The following is a 16040-nucleotide window of genomic DNA, read 5'->3' as shown; positions in this document are numbered from 1 at the left end:
AGATTGCTTGGAAAGACATCCTGTTCTATAAAGAAATCACAATATTTCCTCCAAGAAAACTAATAATTTTCGACGTACATTCATGATACAGGGAAAATATTGTGAAATTGGCGAAAAATTACCCATAAGGCTTGGAAATTCCTTCAAAAATGGCTTAAAAAATCCTTATTCTCTAATCTTGAAGCTGCACGAATCATGAAAGTTTTAAATCTGTTGATATTAATGTTTTGTCAAATTACACAATGAAACACTAATCAATGTGGGCATTGCAGTGCTTTTATGTGCGTTTCCTCATCATATTTTCTCAAGGAAGTATGGAACCCATCTAACACCATCAGTCAACACTAAATGGTGAGCAGCGAACATAGGAAAAAGGGACTTAGAGTGGAAAAAACAAAACTTAAGAAGAGTAGACAACTGATTAGAGAAGTCAATGGCACACCATCTGTCGCAAAGAACACCCAAAATTTAGTATTCAAAAGCTTTTCAGAGATGAAGGTGGAAAAATTGCATTATTGAGGGAAGCGCAGGAGGAATTTGACTCAAAAACTGTTACCAGCTTCTGACCTCATTAATTTAATTTCCTAAGACTTCCTCAATCATGCAAATTTTGACCAATCATTCTGATGAGTATGAGAAATTGATTTTAAAAGGAATTGAATTTTCGACCTGAATCACGTCTTTTTGTTTTTATTGAAAATTTTCTCTTGTATTTCAAGTCCCTTATTCCCATACCCGGCCACATTTTGTTCATAAATGAGAAATCACCATTGATAATTGATGTTAGTGAATAACTAGTCTTTTTTCTTGAAGAAAACACAAATAAACGTAGGTTAAAACCACCATTGAAAACAATCTGGTATATCCGATTGATTAACAATTTTCTCATTCACAAAATTCTACCTCTCCTCTACAGAACTTGTATTCTAGCAAGGAAAATTTTGAAACCTAAGAAAATTCTTCATTTATGAAGCATACTATAATTAGTGTAGGTAGTGCCATATTTAACTCGAGCAGACTGTGGTTTCTTCGTGAGCACAAGTTCGAGTTGGGAACTATCAACTGCAGCCACATGAAGTGCTTATGAAAATGAGAGCGCCCGCAATTTTTTGTGTATGCAACTCGGACATCCTAAGAGCACGAAAAATTGTACCCAGACCTAGCTATTGAAAAAGCCGTAGCGCCTTCAATTTTTTCCGCTTGTGCTGACGAAACGTGTCACTCGTTGCATTCATACGTCGTAGTAGTACGGAGTGAGAGGTTTGAGTATATGATCAAATTGAAAACAAGAAATAAGTAAATTAATAATAAATAAATGAAATGAAATGGAGACACTCATGTGACAATCTTTCGCCTGACTTTATCGGCAATATCGCACACTTGATGACTCAACCATCTTCTGAATCTTCTCATTTTAATATAGGTACTTAGAAATGCGTTAAAACCGTCTCCAATTAAATACCTATTCAAAATCTTCCGTTTGTAGTAGCATTTATAAAAAGTAAAATTGAATCGGTCATTCTCAAAAAGACTTGAGCGACAAATATGAAATACAAAAAAAAGTCAGAAACTGCATGAAACAACCTGTTTTAAACCGGAGATTAATTTAGAATGCCATAAATCAGTTCATTGCTTTAATATTTTAGAGCTCTGGCTCTGAGATTTAGAACGGGTCATTTGAGAAGGTGATTACTGTTTTTCTCGTAGATTCATTTTTGGCGCTCAGGTCTTTTTGAGCATAATCAATTCGCGGGCCCTCTGTCGGGGAAACAAGCGGAATACCCAACCTATCGTGATCATAGCTGTTTGTGGGGTGTCAAGTTTCCTAGGATTTAAAAATTCTCCAATTCTTCAAATATTTTGAACCTGAAATCCCCGACTTTTCCTCGCTGTCGGCGTTCCTTCTGAATGGATTTTGAAAAAAATTAAAATCATAAATAATTCTGAGCGCATAGCGCGGGAATGCCATTGGCGAGATCGACATCCGCGATGCCTGTGTGGAAATGTTTTCGATGTTTTGTTGGAGTTGCAGAAATTTGCATCATTTGGCAACGCTTGGATTTAACTCTTTACAATTTGATTTACAAGCCGAGTCAAATTGTCACCTTCCGGCCGAAGTATCTCAAGCGCCATGCGACGTTTCAAAATTTCCGCCACCATTTTATTGTTTTACAGAGAAATTGTTGGTTGAATCGCTGTTTAAAAATTTCACTGAATTTTATCCGCAGCACGAAAAAAAAAAAAAAAAAAAAAAATTCAGTGAAATTTCCGGACAGCCTCGTTGAACAATTTCTCTGTAAAAAAAATAAAATGGCGGCGGAAATTTTTAAACGTCGCATGTCGCTTGTGGCACTTTGACCGGAAGGTGACAAAATTAGTCCGAGGCTCCTAAAAACATGGGCCCCGTGAGTTGTATATGTGGCCGGTACATAGAAGCCTTAGATATATAAATACAGCCTTAACAAGAATCAATCAGAAATCAAATGGGGGAGGGGGGGGGAGGAATAAGTATATAAATCGAGGATCAACACAGCTGGAGATAGGAGAGGCATAATCGGGCCTCGTTTTTGAACTTTTCTCCCGAATCTAAGCAACAGCTGGCATTAATCGGCACGCCTACTTTTATGCCCTGCGTTAAGGTCTCTGAAGTGATTTCTACATTATGCCATGTCGGCGATCCCTCATGGTTCAGCAAGATCAAATTTTTAAATATTTATGCCTCCATGCGTCAAACAACTCCTGTTGGTCAATACGCCTACTTTTTTGCTCTGTGATAAAGTCTCTGCCCGTGATTCCTCCATTGTGATTTAATTCTAAAAAACTTGGGTTTAAATTAAATCTGTGCTTATACTGAATTCAACGGTTTAATTCTCCGTTTACATCTCTCCTTTCTTTGGATGCGTTGCTCACGTAGCCCTTAAAGCATCACTACAAATCAGACGAACGAAACTAACACAACATGGAAATAGGGCAAAAGAAAGGACGCGCGTTGTTGACGGCGCAGAGATACGACTATTCGTACTTGATATGAATGTCGTCCGTGTTGCATCTGCAAAATTGAAGGCGCCATGCCGCGAGACGTGAAGTCGCTATGCTCCGCTCTATGTTGTCAATTAGCTGTTGCTTGGATTTGAGAGAAACGTTTAAAAACGAGGCCTGATTACGTCTCTCATATCTGCGCCGGTGTTGATACTCGATTTATTTATTCATTTTTATTTTCAATTTTTCAGTTTGATTTCTAACTTTGTTGAGACTGTTTTTTTTCCATTTCCCATTCAAAACTTTTCCAGGAGCTTGTAATGTTCATCAAATTGAATTCTGAAATATTCTAATCAATTTCGAATTCTAAGAAAGTGGTCCAACGGAGCTAAATTTTGAGGAACAGCTTCGTTTCGTGTTGGATTAAAGTAATTTCAGTAGCCGTGACGCAAACATCCCGTTCATGAAAAATTACAAGACTGGATTGACAAAAAATTAGGGAGGATGAAAATGAAAATGGTCAATTTGGGATCATTTCAGAAATTTAGATTTTTTTCATCTGATTTGCATGAATGTTTATAATTTTCACCCTTAAAAAATATCCATTCTAGTCGGGAACGAATGCGAGAATTCGTTTTTTTTTCCCGGCCCACCCCAGGAAGCAACATAGCCGAGTATAGTTGCGGCGTAATCGAGATCATCTTTTAATTTATCTCCGCAATCTGTAAATTTACACCTCATACGCAACATAGAGCGGAGCATTGCGAGTTCACGCGCCTCGCACCATCGCGCCTTCAATTTTGCAAACGCAACACGGACATCCATCAAGCACGAATAGTCGTATCTCTGCGCCGTCAACAACGCGCATTCTTTTCTTTGCACTATTTCCATGTTGTGTTTGTTCCGTTTGTTTTATTTGTAGTGGTGCTTCAAGGACTAAGTGAATAACAACACAGCCGATGACAGGAGAGACATACTTCGGCCTCATTTCGTAACTTTTTCCCCAAATCCAAACGACTCATTGGCTTCATAGAGCGGAGAATTTAGAGATCTCGCCTTGCGCCATAGTGCCTTCAATTTTGTAGATGCGTTTCGGACACCCATCAAGCACTAATAGCTTTATCTTCGCGCTGTCATCAATGCGCCTAGAGGTGCCCTTTATTTTTGAAATTTGAGAAAATAATTGTTAAATTTGCTAAATATGCTATTACTTGTACAAATAATTGGACTGCATTTTGCAGTTTGGAACTATAAATTCTGGCTCTTCTGGAAAAACACTTATGTGCATAGGGAAACTAATGGCACATACGTTGTTTTTAAATCGGACTAGAATTTATAGTTCCAAACAGGGGCGGACTGTCCATGAGGGGCGGGGAGGCGATCTACCCCTACTTTGCCGCGGAGGTACCGAAGGGGCCCCCGCGGCGAATTTTTTTGGAGTCATCGTTTTTTTCCCGTAATGTTGTAATTTTCTTATCCTTTTCAATCACTAAAAGGCCCCGAATTCCTTGAAAATTTGTCTCTAAGAGACATGGAAGGTCGCCAAAAGCATTTGTGATGAAGGGACCCCCGATGAATCCTCAGAATGGGTTATTTTGAAGTTCAAGTACTGTAGAATCCAACTTTAATAATGCCTACATGTTTTAAAAGTGTGAAATTTGCAAAATTTACCGGGGGAGGGCCTTCGGACCTTCTTAGAGGGCCCCTGGAACGACAGGAGGGGCCCTTACATTTAGGTCTCCTCCTAACTTTTCGACTATCAGTCCGCCCCTCTGTGCCGCTACTGCAGTTTTGACCGTTAAGGCCGTAGTTTAAGGGCGCTAAAGCCAGGATTGTATTTCGCATACAGATAATTTTTGCAGAATAATTAAAAATTAAGAAGCAGGAGTAATTTAACTAAATAATAAACGGAACTCAAATCTACAGTATAATGCAAAACAATTGGAAAATCTCGTCATGTAAATACAGAAGATTCGAAAACGCCTTCAATTGAGGCGTGATACCTCACGCGTTCCGGAGAGTTCAAATAGTTGTATCCCTGCGCCTTAGCAAGGCGATGGAAGTTTAATATTGAAGTAGCGTCCCCGCGTTTGGTTTTTCGGCTTTCCTGTGCCGCTACTGCAGTTTCGACCGTTCAGGCCGTAGTTTAAGGTCGCGAAAGCCATGATTGTATTTCGCAAAAAGAAAATTTTACCAGAATAATTAAAAATTAAGAAGCAGGAATAATTTAACTAAATAATAAAGGAACTCAAATCTGCAATATAATGCAAACAATTTTGGAAAATCTCGTCATGTAAATACAGAAGATTTGAAATCGCCTTCAATTGAAGCTTGATGCCTCACGCGTTCCGGGGTGTTCAAATAGTTATATTCCTGCGCATTATGAAGGCGATAGAAGTTTAATATTGAAGGAGCGTCCCCGTTTGGTTTTTCGGCTTTCCTGTGCCGCTACTGCAGTTTCGACCGTTCAGGCCGTAGTTTAAGGTCGCGAAAGCCAGGATTGTATTTCTCAAATGGATAGTTTTTGCAGAATAATTAAAAATTAAGAAGCAGGAATAATTTAACTAAATAATAAAAGGAACTCAAATCTACAATATAATGCAAAAAAACGATTTGGAAAATCTCGTCATGTAAATACAGAAGATTCGAAAACGCCTTCAATTGAGGCGTGATACCTCACGCGTTCCGGAGAGTTCAAATAGTTGTATCCCTGCGCCTTAGCACAGCGATGGCAGTTTAATATTGAAGTAGCGTCCCCGCTTGGTTTTTCGGCTTTCCTGTGCCGTTCCAAATTGTAAAATGTAGTCCAATTAGTCATAAGAAAAGAGAAATTTAGAGGTATCTCAATCGTTCTAAAAGGGGCACGTTTAAAACTTGGTATTTTGGGTAGATTTGTGTCGTTTCAGGGAATTTCTCTTTACAACAACCCCAAGAAATCCCAAGCCGGGTCATATTGCCCCCAACCATCTCTTTTGGAGAAGTTACATATTATGGCGAATGAGGTGGGGGGGGGGGGGGTTGAGAAAATGCTCGTATGTTATATGAATGGTGAAAAAAAAATTCAGAAGAATTATTTCTTGCCTTCAGAAACTTATAGAAATAACATAAATATTACTTCAAAAACTATCAAAATCGATGTATTTTAAATCGAGTCAGTTTGACCAAACTTGGGACTTACGTATAAAAAAGTCATGCGCATCTAAGGGCATTTAGTAAATCAATTGTAAATGCAACGCAGAAAATCCGTCAGAACTAACAACCGCATGCCATAGGTACGCTGCGCTGTGCCTATGAAACTCAGAGCGCCTGCAATTCTTTGTGTATGCAACACGGACATCCAAAGAGCACGAATAGTTGTATCCCGACCTAGCCATTGAAAATGCCTGAGCGCCTTCAATTTTTCCCGCTTGTGGTAACAAAATGTGTCTTTTATTGCATTCATACATCGTCGTTGCTCGGAGATAGGGAGTTTTGAGAATTAATCAGGGGGGGGAAAAGGAATGAGTAAATGAATCAGAGTTTATACGCATCTAGAAAACCGGTAAAAGTGGTGGGGGTACCAACTGCTACGATATTTTTGTTGATCTGGGGTTCAGTGTATTTAACATTTTCCTATTTTTTCCTGTAAATTAAAGCACTCAGACATGAGGAGTTCATTCGACCGCGACGAGTCGAGTTGAAGTTCAGCGATAGCAGTAATTGCTTGTTCGACGTCGCCTCGGTGGACACATCCGCGATACCGATGACACATTGCCCATTCGGTTTGACAAGAGAAATGCATAAATTACCTTTCTTCCGATTCACTTGCCGTATTTTTCTATTGTCCATCCTATATGGTTGAAGAAGACTATTTGTTTTTTTTTGCTCATAGTTTTTTTTTTGAAAATTGTAATAATCAAAGAAAAAAATACTTCAAAAAATGAATAAAGGTTTTCCAAATTTTTATGAGGAATTTTTCTTTCAACTTTTTCCCCATACCGAAAAGAAGAATCCTGATTTAACATTGGGGATGTAAAGGAGTGTGCGACTTCTCACAAAACGCTGGATTGACCGCCACAGCAGTTAGTTTTACATCTCGACATTGCTAAAATAACTGCTGTAGCGGTTATTCAGCGTTTTGTGAGTTGTCGCACACTCATTTACAGCCAGAATGTTAACTCAGAATCTTTGTTTTTTTCGATGCACGAGCTTTTCCCAACATTTTCTTTATTTCGATTCACTTACCGTAATTTGTGTAGTGTCCAACCCATAGTAATCTCGTGAAGCAGAATTTCAAGCTTGATAGTGATAAGCTATTTATTGTCAATTTATTGTCTGTTTATTGCTATGAATCTTCTACTAAAAGACAATTTTAAAATTCGTGATGAAACACAAACTTGCTATGAATATAGTCATTTCGATTATAGTTCGATTTCTGAATACAAAATAGCTGTTTAATTGCAATTTCTCGCTATGAGATCGCCATTTTTGATCACTTTCATCGCCCGATTTTTGAATTTTTCATATCCTCTTAGCTGTCATTTGTCACTATCGATTTCCTATTTTTGAAAACTCTGCCAAATGAGAAAGGAAGACTCTTCTTTTTCGCGTACAGTCTCTTTGAAAATTCTCTTGTTTGACAATAAAATTTCATGAAATTTCGTGGAATTTTTGAAAACCTCTGCAACAGACTCAGTATGCCATACCATGAACAGCATAGGAACAGTAAAATCTTAATTGAATCTGTTGTTTTTAAAAGGGAACTGGTCCATTTTGTAATGAGTCTTCATGGCACTTGTTCCCTTATGAAAAAAACTGAATCAATTGAGAAATTTTGAAAAAAAAACGATTGTATGTTAAATTTTTTTTAAAAAAACGACAGTGTGTCAAATTTTAAAGTTTCTAATCGAATTTTTAGATAAAAGTTGCAGTTTGCACACACAGCCCCTGAAAAACGTTGAAATTTCTGAATAATGAAATTTCACTTTCCAGCAAAATTCGACCTTTTATGGAATGAAATTTATGAAATGAAATTTAATTCCGCATCTGTGGGTCAAACCAACTGTAACTTGAATGCTTACTGTGTCTAGTGGTGCATTTTGTGTAACAAAAGCAGTGCAGGTATTACACAAGTGCATTGGTCCAGAGGATGCAAAACGACACGCGAAATGAATCCGGGTCGTCTTCTTTGCCCGCTAATTACCTTTCACATGACCATTGCACCATCCCGCAAATTGAGCCTACTCCATTTCGTTCCGCTTCACTTCAGAGTATCTTTCACTCTTATGAACTTTTGCTATAAAATTCACGGCGATCCTCCGTCCTGTCATCAGTCATCTCCGTGCTTCAAAACCGACTTCATCAAATCTCATCCACCAAAATGGTTTTCAAGTGTAAGCTCATAGTTAATAGAGTCCGAAAAAGCGCTTGTGAAGTAAGATAAAGGAACGATATACAGTGGGGTCTCGATATCCGCGATGATTAGGACCAGAGTCTCTGCCGTGCTAAGGAAAAACGTCGTATGAGCCTTTAAACATAGCCAAATTTACTTCAATAAAAACCGAAATTACGAGAAAAAACTCAAAAAAGCGTTTGTGAAGGAAGATAGAAGAACGGTACAGTAGGGTCTAGATTATCCGCGATGGTTAGGATTATAGCTATTCTCTGCCGTGCTAAGGAAAAACGCCGTATGAGCCGTAGAACTTCGCCAAATTTTCGTCAATGAAAACCGGATTCACTTACAAAATTTTGAATATTTTCCTTTAAAAAATGTAAGACAATTTTGTTTGCAATTCGATCTGAAATATCTGAAAATTTCTAGGGAAAGTGAAATATCATTCCCTCAAACATAAGTTTTATTCGGGGAAATTTGGCAACTCCCGAATGTTCATACGGTGTTTTTCCTCAGCACCAATTGAACTTAGCGTATAATCCGGAATGAAGCTCTTTGGCCAGAAAAGGGATCTAAATGCTGCATTTTAAGAGCCACCATTAAAACTTCTGTCAAATATTAGATAGAAAGTAATCACTACAAATGGATAAATTTTGCCCGAAAGAGAGTGATTTTGGCAAACATTTCTGGAAAAAATTTTTAACGAGAGTTTGCGACTTGAAATGCACTTTTTTTGGCCATCGAAAAATAATCGCGGATAATCGAGACTCTACTGTGATCGAGTTTTTAGTTACATTTGAGTTTTTAATTTTAACCCGATGCAACCGCTAGCTTTTAAGTTACTGTTGTTTTCATATTCTCAAGCTTTAATATTCTGAATAATTAGAGACCTACTTGTGAATGAAATATTGAAAGACCTATTACGTTGGATTATCGGGTTATATTTGATTCTGTATTTGTTTTATATCACCTTGTATTCACGATAAAAGTAATGCGAACGGTATTGTGTGGAGCAATTCGCTTTGCAAAAAAGGTCAAGTTTGACGGTGATTAACAATCACTCGGTAGAGAAACGTGTCAACCAAAGTAAAATGCTCAAATAGACGTCACCTTCCGCCAAGTATCATATGCGCCATGCGACGTTTATAAATTTTCGCCGCCATTTTATTTTTTTACTGAGAAATTTTCGGTTGAATCCGTTGAAAATTTCACTGAATTTTATCAGTAGCACAAAGAAAATTCAGTGAAATTTTCGGACAGCTTCGTCGAACAATTTCTCTGTCACAAAATAAAATGGCGTCGGAAATTGAACGTCGCATGGCGCTTGTGATACTTTGAACGGTAGGTGACGAATTCCCGAAACTTAATCTGGATAAAACTATAGGCAAAATGCAAATTTTCAAACAACGTTTTTTCTTAAGTATTAAGCTGTTTAATACCAAAAAAATTCCACTTAGAATCAGAAAATAACCCCGATTCCTTTCGTTACAGCTCTACATCTTGGCTGCCCTAGCGACCGTGGCCAGTTGCGGCCACGCTACTTCCTCAACCTCCGTAAAGACGGCCCCATCTCCCAGCCACGCACCAGCTCCTTACGGCCACGCCTCGGAGTCCTACGGAAGTTACGGCCACGAGTCGTATCCCGACGCTCACCCGACCTACAAATTCTCGTACAGCGTCCACGACCCGAAGACCCACGACGTTAAGGAACAGGAAGAATACCGCGACGGACACCACGTCAAGGGATTCTACTCCCTCTACGAGGCCGACGGCAGCAAGCGAGTGGTCCACTACATCGACAACGGACACGGGTTCGAGGCCACAGTCCACAAGGAGGGTGGCAAACACCCCGTTTCCGCCCCTGTCTACCACTCACCGTCGCCCGCCCCCTCCTACCACCCCGCTCCCGTTTATGAAAAGTACGAATGAGACTTTCTAGTCAACAAATGTGATCGAATTGCCATAATGTTATTGAATTTTGAATAAATTTAATGAAGTTCTATTAATTCAAATTGGTTGATTTATTTATAGGCATTAGTGAGGGGCTGTTCATAAAATACCTCACCGAAAAAAAGGATGCTGTTGTAACATCCCGGATGTTACGGTTGTTAAAAAAATGTGCGACAACTCTTGGATGTTGCGGCCATTATCACTCTGGCAGTTAACGTAGCACGATAGGATGTTGAAGTAACATCCTAGGATGTTACTTTAACAGCCAGAGTGGTAATGACAACATCAAAGCGTTGTCACACATTTTTTCAATATCCAGGATGTTATTACAGCACCTCTTTTTATTCGGTGTTAACGCTAAATTCCGGATTTTTCGACACCTCCATCCCTCCCTCCTGACGTAGGTCCATTCTTTAACCAGGGTTTCAATTTTTCATGAAAAATAAAATCTTGAAATTTCCGGTGAAATATCTTGTGAAATTTTACGAATTTATTAAAGACATTGAAATATGTAGGTTCCTTTTCATGTTACGCAAAACTTAAAAATGGTGACTTTCTTCTATTTTTGTGTTTGAATGCGGATCGCGTACTCTAGCCCCTTTAAAATAAAAAATAGTTCATAGCCTCGTTAAATTTCATCATATATTTCACGGAAATTGCCAATCTTTTATAATTTTCATTTTACGCGTGCAACCTTGTCCTCAACACGTTAAATCAAAATAGGGTGAGGGTCTCCTCAACCCCTTCCTCCTTTTCCGTACCAGAGCGTTACGTATTTTATGAACGGCTTCAAAGGCCGCGCATAATTTACCCTGCCTCGAACCGCAACTAGGATTGGGCAAATATAAGTAACGCATAACGCATAACCTAGCCTAACTAGCGAAGCGCCTCGAAGTATCGGACCGCGATGCGGTCTGAGGACGTTGCTTTTAGAAAGAACATAAAGAAGTAAAAAATCCGCAAGATATAGGTAAGTATAGGGGGAACGATCACTTTAACCACGAAGAGGAAAACGAAGACTGATAATAGAGAATGATTGCCGAACCGAGACGATAAAGACAACGAAACTACTCCATATGGCCTAACGGTCGGGTGTATAAACCATATACTGAAAGAATATGGAATTGTAATTCGAATGCCGGTATATCAATGGAAGGTGCGGTTGGCACATTACCATGCATTTTAATATCGAGTTTATTCAAATAATTCATTACTAATTTTACAGGGGTTTTCCTGGCTCAGTTTAGAAAGTACCTATGTGCTATTAGCTTTCCTGTGTGGATAGGGGTTTCTATAGATGAGCCAGAGGTAGTAGTTCTTGATTGGATTACATTTTGCAATAGGAAATATAATTAATTCCTGGCTCATCCATAATAGAAACACTTATGTGTTACGGAAAGTGATTTTTTTTTTTTAGGTACCTACATTTTTTTTATTTTTTTTTTTTTACGGAAAGTGATGGTGCATAAGTTGTTTCTTAACTAAGTTAGATATTGTAGATCCAAACTGCAAAATGTAGTCCAAATGGACGGTTTTAAGCGGAATTAGCCCCACTACATTTCAAGAAACATTTCCGATGGAATAGACCGCATTAGAGTACCTTTATAGAGAGAATACACATCAATGGCTATATAAAGTTGTTTGGCTAAAATATCAACACAACGCGTCGGTAACAATATTGGTGTTGTTTCAACACCAATATTCTCGGTTTCTAAATTGAATCATTATTTGAGGAATTATGACATGATCCAAACCGCTAAAATGCACATGTTTAAACGACAGATGTCGCGCCGTAAGCGGCACAAACGTTACATTCTCTCGCTTGCAAGTATGTATGTTTCTCCATTTTCCAGAACAGAAAACTATTGTAAAAAAATTGCAAAGTCACCTTGTACCGCTCTCGAGCGAAGCAAACAAATTTCTCGTGGGAATTCTTCATTAAGAAAAAAATGTCCCTGGCAGTAGTACTGTCGCACATATGAAAAACATTATATGGAGCATTTGAATGTTGCCAAATTACCCTTGATAAAATATTTACTTATAGACGACAATTGTGAATATTTTTCCTCAAAAATCTCAAATACTTTATATTGAATTGCGAATAAAATTCTCTGAAAATTTTGAGGAAAAATATTCGTTATGTTCCCGGAAATTTAAGTTTCTATCGAAGGAACTTTGGCAGCTGCCGGAGACCCATATGGTGTTCTTCCCTGGCAAGGCGGAGTACAGACGTACTACACCGATACAATTGCGATTCGCGGTTGTTAGCTGTTGATTTTACCAAATGCTTGCTTATTTCTGTGTATCCAGATGGAAGATTCTGACTATTTGTGTTGTGTCACAGCCGGTTTTGCGCATTCCAGTCGAGATTCACGCAACACGGCTGGAGGTGGGGCGACACTCACCTGTCCGATGTAAACGACATGATCGTGACCTCTAAAAAAAAAAAAACTGTTCACATCATCGGGGAAAAAAAACGTGCTCTAACATCTATTCACGTGGATCCTCTTACTACTCATATGATCGAACTCTCGCTCATGGATTTTCGGATTTCAGCTAGTGAAAATCAGGAGGACCTCAAAAACGCACTCAGATCAAAATGAGTAAGTCGGTTAGCGATCAGTTCATTTGAGGCCAATAGCCCAAAACCCGGCAATCTTCATTGCCGTGGCTAAAAATTATGCAATCATATCAATTTTCTGTGAGGAACAATCATAACGTCCAGCTGGTTTTAAAATTTTCCAAATTTTCTCGCTTAACAACAGAAAATTCACGAGAAAACATAAACATGTAGGTTTTCCCCTTCTTTCACTTTTAAAATTATAATGATCGCACAATTTTTAGATAGGGCAATGGAGATTGTCGGATTTGAAACTAGGGATCTCATTTTAAGTAGAACTGATCGAAGGGAACATGTTCTAAAGAGATCTCGCATTGCTGTCTCTAGAAATATTAAAACCATGAAAAACCATTTTGGAAGTCAACGCGCAGATTTGCCTCCGTTTAAGATAATAAATAGCAATCTCATGGTAAACTTTTGCTTTTGTATCGGAGTGTTGTGTATGTTGCGTATTCATTAATTGAATCGGTGAGTTCGAAAACACACCAACTCGGGAAAAAAAATTGTTCAGGGAACACCTAAAACTGGGCAGCGGGCGAAGAAGTTAGTAGTTTAAGAAAAACCTTTTTGGTGCCAAAGGACAAGTACTCAGAGATATTGTAAAGCACCAAGTTGAAATCGATACAACATGCTTGATGACAGAGAATTAAGCGTTTGAACATTTCCGAGTTGGTATGTGTTTTCGTTCTCACCGACTTTCAGATACTGATTTCTCATAGTCTGCTCTGAAAAATTTATATTTTTCGACCTGAATAACGCTTGAATATTTATACACTTTTAAAACTTGTTGGTACAAGGTATACTGAACCGAAAAAAGAAAACCGCAAAATCGGATGGTCGCCCGTTTCCCTTGAAATGACCAAAAATTGGTATCTCCAATGAAATACTTCGATTTTTCCCTTTTTCCGTCGCTGTTTCGAGCACTTCCGATTGCAATTTTGAAATTTCCTTTTGCGTGCAGATAGATCTATCCATAATTGTTACGAAACCGTAAAAAAGTGAAAATCGAAAAAAACCCGAGTTGGTGTGTTTTCGAACTCATTGATTCAATTGAAGGGGCTTTTTTGATCGACATTCATCGCAATAAAATTGAAATAAGTTGCAATTGTTTTACATTGCAAGTTATTTACTTTTATTTTACAAGGGTAGATCATCTTCTTTATCTTATAAGAACATTAATTGACAAAATGACGTAAACATATTGCAATTTCACGTCAAAAAAATTGAAATTTTACTTCATCAATAAATTGCAAAAGGATTTCAATATTTTCGTTGCATTTTGTTGCTATTTGGGCAATGATGACTCATAACAAAAGGGCCTAGTATTTTTTTACTCACCTCGTACACTGCTCTTCTCGAGGTTCATCAGTCATCATTCAGCAAAGTACATGCTAAATATAAGTTGATCGTTGACTATCATTGAGCAAAAAATGTATTAACCCATATATGCCCATTGGGTCGTTAACGACTCATCGCAGTTTTTGATTTTCAGTAAAGCGTAAATAGGGGAATTTCATGTGTTCAACATAGGATAATCCATGTCTGGGATATAGGCAAGCCTATTTTATTTTTGTTTTGCCTCAAAACGTGTTTACCCTGTCCACATAACGTCAAAAATAAAATCGACGCCAAACGTGGTTTTTTTCCGCCACGAAATCATTTCTGGCATGTAAATATTTCTCATTTTATCATAAAATACGCTTGGACTCTTTTATTTAGAATGTTAGCAATGTGTTACAATAACATTTTTCGACTATATTGCCATGGGGTACTTTTGAGAGTCGTTTGAAATTGAGTGGGCCGTTAACGACCCATTGGGCAGATTCACAACCTTTGGATGACACTTGTGGAACACACTACTCTTGGGCAAGCATACAACCAGCATACAACATGGGCCCTTCAAGCCCCATTATTCGATGCCGTGATTATTCTAACGCGAGTTTGAATGATCGAACCTGCAAAAACAGTGCGACCGACGTTAAACACACATTAGCGCCTGCAAGACTGGAGGAATACTGCACGCATTGCGCCGAACAGTGCGGTCGGCGCGGAACCTATATTAGCGCCTACAAGACTGCATGAATACTTCTCGCATTGTGTAAAACGCTGTGCAGTCGGTCAGTTGGCGTGGAACGCTTATTAGCGCCCACAAGATTGTGGACGTAAAGTATTAGGTACTTAAGAGAATTCACGGATACGTGAAGTATGCGTGAATACTTCACGCATCGAGCGCACAGCACTGTGCGGGGTGCGCCCTTTCCATTCGTACAATTTTAACCTGATTATAGATCGTTACCTCCCGGCCAAATTATCATAAGCGCCATGCGACGATTAAAAATTTCCATCGCCATTTAAGTAATGTTTTTTACAGAGAAATTGTTCAAGCAGGAAGCTGTCCGAAAATTTCACTGAATTACTCACAGAATGTGCACCAAGACTAGTTTTGCTTGAAATCACCAATACATCACTTTTTTTCAAAAACTGCACTTATATGTCTTGTCCTCCAAGCCCCTCATTTGTAAAAGTGCATAAACAGTAAAATTCAAAGATGTGGATCCTCCACCCGTGAGCACTAAAAAAGTTCCAGCCTAAATATTGAATATTTACGGTATGTAGCCGGTGTGGCTCCAGCATTCATCTGAGTTCATTAACCCACTTTAATTTTCCCGGTGCGGAAATCGATCCGGTGCCAAACAATTAAGAGAGCAAGTGGGTGTGAGGTCGTCGTAATCAATGCCTCATGAATTGAATAAATTTAAACAGTAGTTAAAGACAAGCTACTGAGTAATTACCGCAAAACCAAAAGTACATTAACTGAAATGTTGCCTTTCTTCCGAATACTATCAGTCATTTAGGGGGTTCCCTCTTACTGGGCTATGGATTTATTGAAAAATAAAAAAATCTCTCAACTACGCGGGCATTCTCACTTCATTAAAAGTCAGAATTTAACGCAATCGTGCAAAAACAGCCGATCCACTCACAGGAAGTTCATTGCCGATAGGCTCCTTTTAAGCTAATGTATCCTCAATTGATGCATGTAAGTACCGCCGCATAAGTTGCCGATACAATATTTGAATAGCTGTTTTTAAAAAGGAACAGGCTCATTTTCGTATGAGCCCT

At 38.6% G+C, this 16040-nt stretch overlaps 1 protein-coding gene across 1 annotated transcript; it reads left to right on the top strand.

Annotated features, from left to right (window-relative positions):
• The first annotated feature begins 8338 nt into the window (after positions 1-8338).
• Positions 8339-10348, top strand: LOC109038739 (cuticle protein 8). The gene is made up of 2 exons (XM_072303588.1): positions 8339-8392; positions 9842-10348. Exons 1-2 carry the CDS (start codon positions 8339-8341, stop codon positions 10277-10279), a joined length of 492 nt encoding a protein of 163 aa, XP_072159689.1. The 3' UTR covers positions 10280-10348.
• The last annotated feature ends 5692 nt before the right edge of the window (positions 10349-16040 follow it).

The sequence above is a fragment of the Bemisia tabaci genome, chromosome 8 (assembly GCF_918797505.1).
Source record: "Bemisia tabaci chromosome 8, PGI_BMITA_v3".
NCBI lineage: Eukaryota > Metazoa > Arthropoda > Insecta > Hemiptera > Aleyrodidae > Bemisia > Bemisia tabaci.
The sequence above is the reverse complement of the archived record's forward strand: the minus strand, read 5'-3'. Positions and strand labels throughout refer to the sequence as shown.